General features: G+C 35.5%; 1 protein-coding gene across 2 annotated transcripts; it reads right to left on the bottom strand.

The window, feature by feature from the left end:
• Window positions 1-679: 679 nt before the first annotated feature.
• On the bottom strand, window positions 680-10,665 carry LOC141347057 (zinc-binding protein A33-like). Of its 2 annotated transcripts, XM_073852031.1 has the most exons (7): window positions 10,114-10,665; window positions 9,887-9,982; window positions 9,424-9,591; window positions 9,191-9,329; window positions 2,456-2,466; window positions 1,337-1,361; window positions 680-1,224 (listed from the first exon to the last, which is right to left on the bottom strand). In XM_073852031.1, the coding sequence occupies exons 1-7, from the start codon at window positions 10,663-10,665 to the stop codon at window positions 680-682; spliced, it is 1,536 nt and encodes a 511-aa protein (XP_073708132.1). The 2 variants fall into 2 exon arrangements, with proteins under 2 accessions (XP_073708132.1, XP_073708133.1); XM_073852032.1 differs by lacking the exon at window positions 2,456-2,466 and having other exon boundaries at window positions 1,337-1,363; window positions 9,424-9,531.
• Window positions 10,666-11,971: the final 1,306 nt, after the last annotated feature.

Below are 11,971 nucleotides of genomic sequence, written 5' to 3'. Positions count from 1 at the left end.
AGACATTACGCTCAAAACAGATTCAAACAAACCGTTTCAAAATCATGCACAAGTATAAATGTATATTCTGGGAAAATTGCAGTTCATTTATTAAATCTCTTATATTCACAACTGATTGTCTCTGTGTGCTGACCACAATTCAAAGTCCCTGAATGTTGATCTTGCTACATGCTACATGCTAAGTTACTGCTAGTACTGACTAAAGTAGGAAAGTTACTCTTTCTTGGACAGAAAAATAATCTTTCCTTGAATTGATAAATGATTATACTGTCAGATCTAATAATATCGATTCTTCTACAGTTAATTTTAAGATCTGATCTAAATATTCATAATTAATTATAACCAGTTATATCATAATATTTTCCCTTTTGAGCTAATTTGCTATCATATAGATAGATGATAGATAGATAGACAGATAGATAGATAGATAGATAGATAGATAGATAGATAGATAGATAGATAGATAGATAGATAGATAGATAGATAATAAATGGCACAAATGTTTATGAAAAGTTAAATAATTATTGAACAAACATTATATATTCACATAAAAATGTCTAATTATAGCATATAGAGTTTTAATATTAAAATGATAAAAAATAGCAGCACATAATGCTTTCAGACTTTTAATGATAAAAATCATTATTTTAATCTTGTATTTCATATGAGGAGTTTAAATTCATTTATCATTGACAGGTGTGATGATCAGTGGACTTGAGTTTTTACCTCCATCATTATTGCATGGGCTAAAATATGGATAGAGTTTTTCAGTGAAAGACTGACCAGTGAAAGAGTAGATATGAGAGCTGGACTCCACATCATAAAAGGAGACCAGACCCTCCTCATAATCCACAAACACACCGACCCGCTGCGGCTTCACTCTCAGAGACAGAGACACAGGAGGATCATCACAGGCTTTATATTCATTTCCATTCCTCAGAAACACAGTCCATTGTCCATGACTGGGACTAGCTGTGATCTGTCCCTTCCTGTTAATGGATTCTCTGGCCACTCCTAAAGTCCATTTAGTCTTTCCCTTCACCTGCACCTCAAAATAAAATCTCCCTGAGGAGAATCCCTCCTTTCCCAAGACATTTACACATTTATCAAATCTCTCTGGATTGTCTGGGAGTTTCTGTCTAATGTCTCCATGTCTCACTTGTTTTCCATCATCAGACAGGATGAGTTTAGGATGAGCTGTATCAGGATCTAGAGTCACATCCACTGAGAAAACAATAATCCATTTAATCCATTTATTTCTATTTTATATTGTAGTGCAGTAATGAAGCTGTGAGTGTATGAATGTAAACTAGTGTAGTATAGAGTCACACTGTACCTGCATACTGCTGCATCACCTTCAGCTCTGTAGAGACACATGACAATAAAACATATGGCAAAAAATATATTTATTTGAGGCCAAAATATATTGAAATGTATGCTAAATATACACTTATGCTCAAAAGTTTGGGATTGGTAAGATTTTTAATTTTTTTTTTTTTAAAGAAGTCACTAAAACTCATCAAGGCTGCATTTACTGTCTTTGATCAAAAATACAGAACAAAATGGTAATATTGCAAAATATTATTACAATAAAAAACGTTTTTTTATATACTTTAAAATATAATTTATTCTTGTGATGCAAAGCTGAATTGTCATCAGCTGTTACTCCAGTCTTAAGTGTTACATGATCTTTCAGAAATCATTATGCTGATTTATTATTAGATTTATTAATGTTGGAAACAGATCTGGTGCTGCCAAATATTTTTTAGGACCTGTGATTCTTTGATGAATATTGAGTTAAAAAGAACAGCATTTATTCAAAATATAAATCTTGTCTAACAATATAAATCTTTGCTATCACTTTCTATTAATTTAACACATCCTTACTGAATAAAAGTGTTTATTTCTTTAAAAAAAAAAGAGAATAAATATTTACTGACCCCAAAGATATAAATTACATTTTAATTTAAATTAAAAAAACATTGTTTGGGGCGCTATGGAGCAGGGGCGCTATGGAGCAACGTAGCAGGTAGACGTGTTTGCCATCTTCTCCACAACCAAGTCGATAAAATAGTAATCTTCGTGTCATTAGACTAACTTTAAATGGGCTAAAAGTTTAGTTAGACAACCATAGCGCTACATTTGATCTTTAAACTTTGTCAATGCCGTCAAAAAAACAGCCCCAGGGCGTTAAACCTTCCCAGTCACAGCCCGAGGCTACTGACAACATGGCGATGAGTGACCAAACGGCGGGCCTCGGACTTGAAGGAAAAGATATGTCGCTGATGATGGAGAAGATCTCGGATAAGATTATCAGCGCCTTGGACGAGAGATTCGACAAACTTGAAGCGACTCTTCGTACTATACAAACGACGCAACGAGAGTTAATTGAGAGAGTCGAGACGGTAGAGGGGCAGTCCGGTGATCATGAAACCCGTATCCTTTCCCTGGAAACATCTGTGGACACTTTAAGCAAAGAGAACAAGATGCTTAAGTCCAAACTTAACGACCTTGAGGGTCGATCGCGCCGCAATAACATCAGAATTGTCGGTATCCCAGAAGGAGCTGAAAAAGGAAGGCCAACCGAGTTCGTGACGGAGCTGATAACGCAACTTTTCCAAGACTTCTCCGAACCCCCAGTCGTCGATCGCGCACACCGAGTTCCACAGCCAAAGCCCCTGGAAGGAGGCAAATCGCGTGCAATAATTGCGCGGATTCATTACTTCCAGGATAAGGAGCGCATTTTACGCCTTAGACAGGGACGACAACTCGAATACCAGGGACATAAGGTGCTGTTCTTTCCGGATTACACGGCCGAGGTAATGGAACAACGGCGAAAATTCAGCGAGCTGTTGCAAATGCTAAGAGAGCTTAAGGTGCGTCATGTTCTGCGCTTCCCTGCCACTCTTTGCATCACCTATAATGGAAATACCAGAAGGTTTACATCTCCCACGGACGCAAAGTCATATATAGACAAAGATCTGAAGCAAGTCGCTGGGACGGATCAAGAATAAATTCGGCTGTGTAGAGCTATGGTGTTTGTATAGAGACTGTAAGTGAATAGCCTACTATTTTTTGTTGTCTTTTTCTTTTTGAATAAGACTTGGTTGTGGAGTTGTAATTATTATTTTTTTTAGTACATACCCTTTTCTATCCCGTTTCACTTCGTTTAGTGGGAAGTGTTAGTTTAATTTAATTCTCCGCTTCAAGAATTTGGTGCTCTAGTCACTAGGGGGAGCCATAATGCTTCGTTTGGGGAAGTCATTTGAGGCAGTTGGGTGGGTTAGGGGGTTAAAATTTCATGCGTGTATTTGTTTTCTGTTTTTGTTTATTTCTTTTTGGAGGGCATTTTTGTTTCAAGAGGTAAATGACAGGGATTAATCAAAGCAATAGAGGAAATCCTAATTTAACTTTGGTATCCTGGAATGTTAAAGGGCTTGGCCATCCTATTAAAAGAGGCAAAGTGTTTACCTATTTAAAGTCCCTAAAAGCAGACATTTTATTTCTTCAGGAAACACATATAGCTGTGGGACAAGAACGTAAACTTAGGGCAAACTGGATCTCCCAGGTGTATCAGGCTCCTTTCAGTAGTAAGGCAAGAGGGGTAGCAATTTTATTTCGAAAGGGTATTTCTTTTCATCTTGATTCGATGACTACAGATTCTCATGGTAGATATGTAATGATTTCAGGACATCTTAATTCTTTGTACGTTACAATGATAAATATATATGGTCCAAATACTGACGACCCTCAGTTTTTTAAGAAAATCTTTGATTTAATCCCAGCAGGGTGTGTAAATGTTGTTGTAGGTGGGGATTTCAATTGCTATTTAGATCCGTTCTTAGACCGATCATCTTCAAAGCCACCTCCTAGCATAACCTCAGTACAGATCCTCAATAGATTGATTGATGATAGGAACATGGTAGATATTTGGAGGTTGCAACACCCAATGAATAGGGAGTACTCGTTTTACTCACACGTTCATAAGTCTTATACAAGGATTGATCGTTTTTTGGTTTCTTCTGAACTGATACATAGAATAACTGATACACAGTATCACAACATGTTGATATCAGACCACAGTCCCATTTCGCTTGAGCTTAACAATGTTCTGCCTCGACAAAACTATTATTGGCGATTCAATCCTTATCTACTTAAAGACACAGCTTTTGAAAAATACATTAATGCTAAATTAGATGATTTCTTTATGAATAATGATAATGGCCAAGTCTCCGATTCTATTTTATGGGATACCCTTAAGGCAGTCATGAGGGGTCATATTATTGCTTATGAAACAGCTATTAAGAAAAATAGCAATAGCAGGCTTTTAATAATTGAAAATTTATTAACAACATTAGAAAAGGAATATAGAAAATCTGGATTACAACAAGATTACAATAAGATATTGAAGTTAAAATATGAATATAATTCGATTCTAGGCAAAAGAGTTGAGAATCTCTTACTTAAAATGAAACAAAAACACTTTGAACTGAGTGATAAGCCAGAAAGGTTATTAGCCAGACAATTAAGGGGTGAGCAGGCAAAGCAAACCATCCACCAAATTAAATCAAAAACAGCGGAAATTGTAACCAGTCCAGAAAAAATCAATGAATCTTTTAGGGATTTTTATTTAGATCTTTATTCCTCAAAATGCAAAGTTAGTCAAGAAGATTATGATTCTTTTTTTGATAACCTCAACCTTCCCCAATTAGATGAAATTGCAAAAGAGAACCTAGAAGGCTCATTTTCCGAAGCAGACATCTTAGAGGCCATCAAGTCCTTTCCGTCTTGCAAAGCACCAGGTCCGGATGGCTTTGGATGTGAATTTTATAAAGCCTTTGCTTTAAAACTTGCCCCTTACTTATTGAGAATGATTAATGACTCGTATGAAAATGGCAGACTTCCTAATTCATTATATGAGGCCAATATTTGTGTTCTGTTAAAGAAAGGGAAAGACAATACCGATCCGGCCAATTATAGACCTATTTCGCTTCTCAATTTTGATCAGAAGGTGATAACAAAAGTATTGGCAAACAGACTTGGACAACATATCTCAACAATAGTACACCCAGACCAAACTGGGTTTATACCAGGTCGCTTTTCCTTTTGCAACGTTCGCCTTCTACTTAACATCCTATATAGGGATTGTGGTAGGGAAACCTCAGGTGCAATTATCTCACTAGATGCCCAAAAAGCGTTTGATCAAATAGAGTGGCCATTCATGCTGAAAGCGCTTGAACACTTTGGGTTTGGAAGTTGTTTCATCAAATGGGTAAAAATTTTATATTTGTGTCCTCGTTCATCCATTCTGACAAACTCTAACAAATCCAACCCATTTGAATTGTGTCGAGGAGTTAGGCAAGGAGACCCTCTTTCCCCTCTCCTTTTTGATATTGCATTGGAACCACTTGCCATAGGGATTAGAAGTCACCCACAAATACATGGAATAAAGATTGGAAATGATGAAGCTTTGGTTAGTCTATACGCTGACGATCTATTAATATATCTATCTGACCCAGCCAAATCAGTTCCCCATTTGCTTAACTATATTAATGCTTTTGGAAAAATCTCTGGGTATACTATTAACTGGTCCAAAAGTGAGTTTATGTCACTTGCTAGACACACAAACTCCAGCCAGGCTAGTCCCTTACCTTTTAAAATAGTAGAAGACCACTTTACATACCTTGGCATTGTGGTTCCAAAAAACCCTAAGCAGATATTTAAACTTAATTTTTTAGTCAGGATTGACAAACTGAAAGAAAATATTGAGCGATGGAGGCTCCTTCCACTATCTATGATTGGCAAAATTAATGCAATTAAAATGGTCACTTTACCACAATTCCTATACCTTTTTCAAAACTTGCCTATCTGTATACCTGTATCTTTTTTCAAGCTTCTAGATTCAATCATCATGCCATTTATTTGGGCTTACAAGACCCCCCGAATTGCGAAAACGCACTTACAGAAACCCACACAGATGGGAGGCCTTGGGCTCCCAGTGTTTAAATTTTACTACTGGGCAGCAAATATTAGGGCATTGTCTTACTGGCAGAGGGGTATTCCCAATGAAACTTTCTCTGTGGCTGATCCCTTATGGCTTAGGTTTGAGACATTGTCTCTAACTACATCTTGTCTCCCAGTTTTACTTTTTTCTAAAGTGTCTCCCTCATCAAAACAAATTGGGACTAATTTAATAATTAAAAATTCAATACGGATATTAAATCAAATAAGGAAACATGTTAAGTCACCTGACGTCTCTGTCCTCACACCCATAGCGAATAATCATATGTTTAAACCCTCTCAGTTAGATCAAGGGTTTATCGTATGGAAGGGCAAAGGTCTGAAGTCTATTGGGGATCTGTACATAGATGGAAAATTTGCATCTTTTAGCCAGTTGCAATCTGCATTTAATCTTCCAGGCTCTGATTTTTTTCGGTACTTGCAAGTGAGACATTATGCTCAAACTGTCATTTCAAGCTTTATTGACAAACCAAAATATAATACATTTGAGCAATGTTTTTTGGAAAATCCTAGCTCTAGACACTTGGTTTCACGCTGTGTTACTGCTTTTCAACTGCCTGTGAGTACAAATTATATAAAAGAGGCCTGGACTAAGGAATTTGATGAAGAAGTGCCCGATGAAACCTGGAATGAAAGTCTCAAAAGGATTCAAGGCTGCTCAATAAATACAAGGCACAGGTTGATTCAGTTTAAAGTAATTCATAGGTTGTATTATTCCAAAACTAAACTAAGTAAAATATTTAATTCTATCTCCCCAGTTTGCGACAGATGCAAAATAAACGAGGGTTCCTTGTCACACATGTTTTGGTTTTGTCCTAAACTGTTTGATTTTTGGACTGCCATATTTGATTTTTTTTCAAAGGTTTTTCAAAAGGAGGTTAAGCCAGACCACTGTCTTGCAATTCTTGGATATTCTGAGACATTGAACACTCTTCCAAGTTTCCAGCAACGACCTCTATTGATGGGCATGATTCTTGCAAAAAAAGCAATTCTTTTAAACTGGAAATCCTCAGACTCTCCATGCTTCAAAGCTTGGTTGGGTGAATTGTTTCATGTTATACAACTGGAGAGGATACGTTCCTTGGAGCCCAAATCTCATCGTCAGTTTCAAACTGTATGGCAACCCTTTTTGGATTTCCTCAAGACTGAATAGTATATTACTATTTTCACAGTAATGACTGAATTTATGATTTGCTTTGATTATGTTAAATGTCCCTCACTTGTTGTTCTCTGTTGTTTTTTGCTTTGTTGTGTATTGTTTTGTTGGTAAATTATGTAAAACAATTTAAAATAAAATATTAAAAAAAAAAAAAAAAAAAAAAAAAAAAACATTGTTTTACAACATAATAATATTTTCCAACATTACATTTGTTTCTGTATTTTGATCAAATCAACACTTGATGAGCATAAGAAACTTCTTTAAAAACATACAAAAAAAGCTTTTGTAGTGTATGTTGCAAACAGTGAAGCTCAATGAAATATATTTTTGAAATAGTAAATATATTTAGTTTCAGCCATCATTTATAAATATATTTCTGTGGCAAGAAAATGCTTTTTTTGGACAAAAAAGGAGGTCAAAATTTATTTTTAAAATGCTTTTTAAAAATATTTTATATATGGCTTAAAATATATTCCTAGAACATATATTTGAGCAAATATATTTTTTTGCCCATTTTTTTTAATATATTTTGTAAAATGTATTTTATATATAGAAGTATATATATATATATATATATATAAAAATATGCAGAAATGTGCCAAAAATAAATCAGTAGAAAATATATTCATGTAAATGTATTTTCAAACATATTTTGGCAAATATATTTCTTGGTATTTGAATGTATAAATATATATTTAAAAAATACATCTTTTAAATATATTAATATATTTTCATTTTAAATTCTATGCAAAACGTTGCAAAGTATCTGTAAAATTAACATTTTGGCTGTTATTTTAAGTATTACATCATTATCATAGAATTTCATAGAAATGTATGTAAAATTACAAAAAATTATAAACAAATAAAACAAAATAAAAACAAATAAAAATAAGAACAACAACAAAACATGGCCAAATGACTGGCAGCAACACCTCCCTAACAAAAACGTTTTTAAGTAAATTAAAGTCCAAAACTTTCTTTATATTTAAAAATAAATAAAGTCAAATTACTTGCAGCAAAAGAATAAATGCTATCAGATGTCTCAAGATCTGAGCATCTTCATTTTTTACAAACCCGTCTGACTTAATTTTATACAAAAGTTCATTTCAAGAATTAACAGAGTTTCAGATGTTGATGCTTTGTTGAAAATATTAAAGTTCGGTGTTTGCATTAGTTGAGCTCTCGACTCTTGATTAAAATGATTTTGTCTGGCTGCTTTAACTCTGTGTTTCTAAAGCCTGTTTGTTAAAGCAATAAATACAAGGGAAAACTGGTCATCAGTAAGAAGATATTAAGAATAACACATTAAGAGACTAGCTTTGTTAACTACTGGGGCTATTGACTATTAAACTCTATGTTTTAGATGCACAGAGACATCAAGAATCAGCGCATGAATCTCAACAGTGGTGACAATCAACAAAAGCTTTGTTTTGTGAATCTATAGGTTGTTTTGTGATGTTAAAAGCTGATTTATTTATCTGAATATTTTGTCACCATTGTTGAGATTGTTGAGAATGATTTTGTATTCACTAATGCAAATATGTCTATATATACATCAACTAATCTATGTGTTATTGCATTTTACAAAAAATATCATGAAAAAAAAAACTGTTGTTTTGTCAAATTGTTTCATGAACATTTCCATGGAATTCTTTTGTGATTTATGTCATTTGACCTTTTTTTTTATTATTCTTTTTTTTTTTTTTTTATTTAAGGGATCTCATCAGAATGTTTCAAGAAATACCTGTTTTGTAAAACATTTAATGAAAAATTCTGTAAGTGCGTATTTAAATTAGTATATTTTACTTTATTTTATGGTTTCTGTTTGGTAGCCATTGCTGTCAACAATTTAACTGTTTTTTTACAGTGTATACCTAAAATAATATAAAATATATATACATTTAAAAATATATTTGAAAAAATATATTTTTTGCTGTATAGTTAATGTTATATTTAACAAGTAGAAAACATAAGCATGTTTCTATCTGATCAATGTATGTATTGATGTACCAGTTTGTGTGAGTTTCTCATCTATAGTGTCCTTCAGTTGAGTCAGATCTCTCCTCAGAGTCTCCAGACTCTCATGAGTCTTCATACTGATCTCAGGCCAGTTCCTGGTGTTTGTAGGGCTGCACAGGGATGAGTGAATCTACAGCAGGAGAGAGGAGAAATCCTTCAGCATGGGGAGTGTTCTGGTGTCATATACTGCATTATGATTGATCAGAGAGATCATGTTGACTGACCTGTAGGAGGTGGAGGTGATCTTCAGTGTGTGAGAGCTGCTCCAGCTCAGTGTTTCTCATCTTTAGCTCAGTGATCTCCTGCTCCAGCTCTTCAATCAGCTCTTCCTCCTGTTTCTCTGCTGCTTTCTGCTGCTCCTCCATCCTCTCCAGCAGTTCAGTATATAATCTCTATTGCAAGAATCAGTGTTACTATTGCTCACACTTAATGTTTTAATGGGGTTTCATAATCCCTCAACTAAGGAATAAACTTTATCTCTCATCATCTACTGGTGTAATAATGTAACCTGCGAAAAGTTGTAAAATTCCCACCCCAATACACAGACTGACAGTCTATCTGGACCATAGGACACAGGAAAGCGGAGAGACACAAACTATGAAAAGTCCCAGTGTTGCCGGACTATATATTGAAAACTGCATCTAAATGATCTATAATTCATATTTACTTTCAATTAAATGAACTCACTTTTCTGTCTTCTGCTGAGTGTCTGATGTCTTGAATCGTTTTGATTCTGTTCTGGATCATCTGCTGCAGATCTTTCTGTGTCTTCATCAGTTCAGTCTATAGATTGAGAGGAACATACAGACACTGTCTTCTGAGGAAGCTTGCAACATCTTTTCATAATAAGCTTTAATTTCCCAAGATCAAACAAGATATGATTCCTTAAAAACAGTTTTATTAGTAACTTCTACCTTCTTCTCTTGACTCTCCTCTTCTATAGAAACAGTGTTGTGATTCTTGTGGTCTTTCACGACGCAGAACGAACACACACATGTCTGATCATCTCTACAGAACAGATCCAGAGGTCTCTCATGTTTCTGACATATATAGTCCTCCAGATTACTCACAGGATCCATCAGTTTGTGTTTCTTCAAACGTGCCACTCTCAAATGAGGCTCCAGGTGAGTTTCACAGTAAGAGCTCTGACACACCAGACACGACTTCAGGGCTTTCAGCTTTCTCTCCTCACAGATGTCACACAGAACATCAGTTGTTTTCTCTGGAGATTTCTTTTTATAGTGACCTACAAGCTCTCTGAGTGTGGTATTACTCTTGAGATCAGGTCTTTGCTTGAATGTTTCTTTACAGTATGGACAGCTGCAGGTCTGACTGTTGTCCCAGCACTTATTCAGACAGGTCTTGCAGAAGTTGTGTCCACCTGGAGTGCTGACTGGATCAGTGAACACGTCCAGACATATAGAGCACTGAAGATCCTCAGACAGAGGACCACTGGAGGATGACATTACTGGAAAAAGACATTATTTAGGATTAGTGTGAACTCCTTCAATACTGTTTATGAAGAATCCTATGAAGAATGTAAAGAGTGTGACGACTTTTAAAAAACTCAAAGGGAGCATCTCAATAAATTAAAATGTCATGGAAAAGTTCATTTATTTCAATAATTCAACTCACATTGTGAAACTTGTGTATTAAATAAATTCAATGCACACAGACTGAAGTAGTTTAAGTCTTTGGTTCACTAGGCTACACAATCATGGGGAAAACTGATCTGACAGTTGTGCAGAAGAAAATCATTGACACCCCTCACAAGGAGGGTAAGCCACAAACATTCATTGCAAAGAAGCTGGCTGTTCACAGAGTGCTGTATCCAAGCATGAAACAGAAAGTTGAATAGAAGGGAAAAGTTTGGAAGACAAAGATGCACAACCGAACAAGAGAACCGCAACATTGAGAGGCTTGTCAAGCAAAATTGATTCAAAACTTTGGGTGAAATTCACAAGGAATGAACTGAGGCTGGGGTCAAGGCATCATGAGCCATCACACACAGACGTGTCAAGGAATTTGGCTACAGTTGTTGTGTTCCTCTTGTTAAGTCACTCCTGAACCACAGACAACGTCAAAGGCGTCTTACCTGGGCTAAGGAGAAGAAGGAATGGACCCAGTGGTTTCCCAGTGGTCCAAATTCCGCTTTTCAGATGAGAGCAAGTTTGAAATTCATTTGGAAACCAAGGTCCTAGAGTCTGGAGGAAGGGTGGAGAAGCTCAGCCTGTACCCCATAGAGAATCTGTGGGGTATTGTCAAGAGGAAAATGAAAAACAAGAGACCAAAAAGATGAGCTGAAGGCCACTGTCAAAGAAACCTGGGCTTCCACACCACCTCAGCAGTGACACAGACTGATCCCCTCCACGCCACACTGAATTGAGGCAGTAATTAAAGCAAAAGGAGCCCGTACCAAGTATTGAGTACATTAGCTACAGTAAATGAACATGCTTTCCAGAAGGCCAACAATTCAGAACCAAAAACTTAAAATACTTCAGTCTGTGCACTGAATTTATTTAATACACAAGTTTCACAATTTGAGTTGAATTACTGAAATAAATGAACTTTTCCATGACTTTCTAATTCATTGAGATGCACCTGTAAGAGGATCATGTACAGTCAGAAAGTCATAATTTAAAAATTAAGCCAGACAAGCTGATAAGAGCCCAAATGTGAAGTTCATTACACAACCACTTACATAATAAATAAATGAATACATGAACAAGAATTACTGTGTTAAGCTGAAATTATTTTATCATCTGCTTTACA

The sequence above is a fragment of the Garra rufa genome, chromosome 12 (assembly GCF_049309525.1).
Source record: "Garra rufa chromosome 12, GarRuf1.0, whole genome shotgun sequence".
Taxonomy (NCBI): domain Eukaryota; kingdom Metazoa; phylum Chordata; class Actinopteri; order Cypriniformes; family Cyprinidae; genus Garra; species Garra rufa.
Note: the sequence above shows the minus strand (reverse complement) of the source record. Positions and strands in the feature narration are given on the sequence as shown.

Coding starts and splice junctions, on each gene's coding strand:
- LOC141347057 (XM_073852031.1), bottom strand. CDS start 10,665: ATGTCATCCTCCAGTGGTCCTCTGTCTGAGGATCTTCAGTGCTCTATA. Junction 9,983..10,113: donor AGGAGAGTCAAGAGAAGAAG/GTAGAAGTTACT, acceptor CTCAATCTATAG/ACTGAACTGATGAAGACACA. Junction 1,225..1,336: donor GGTGATGCAGCAGTATGCAG/GTACAGTGTGAC, acceptor TTGTTTTCTCAG/TGGATGTGACTCTAGATCCT.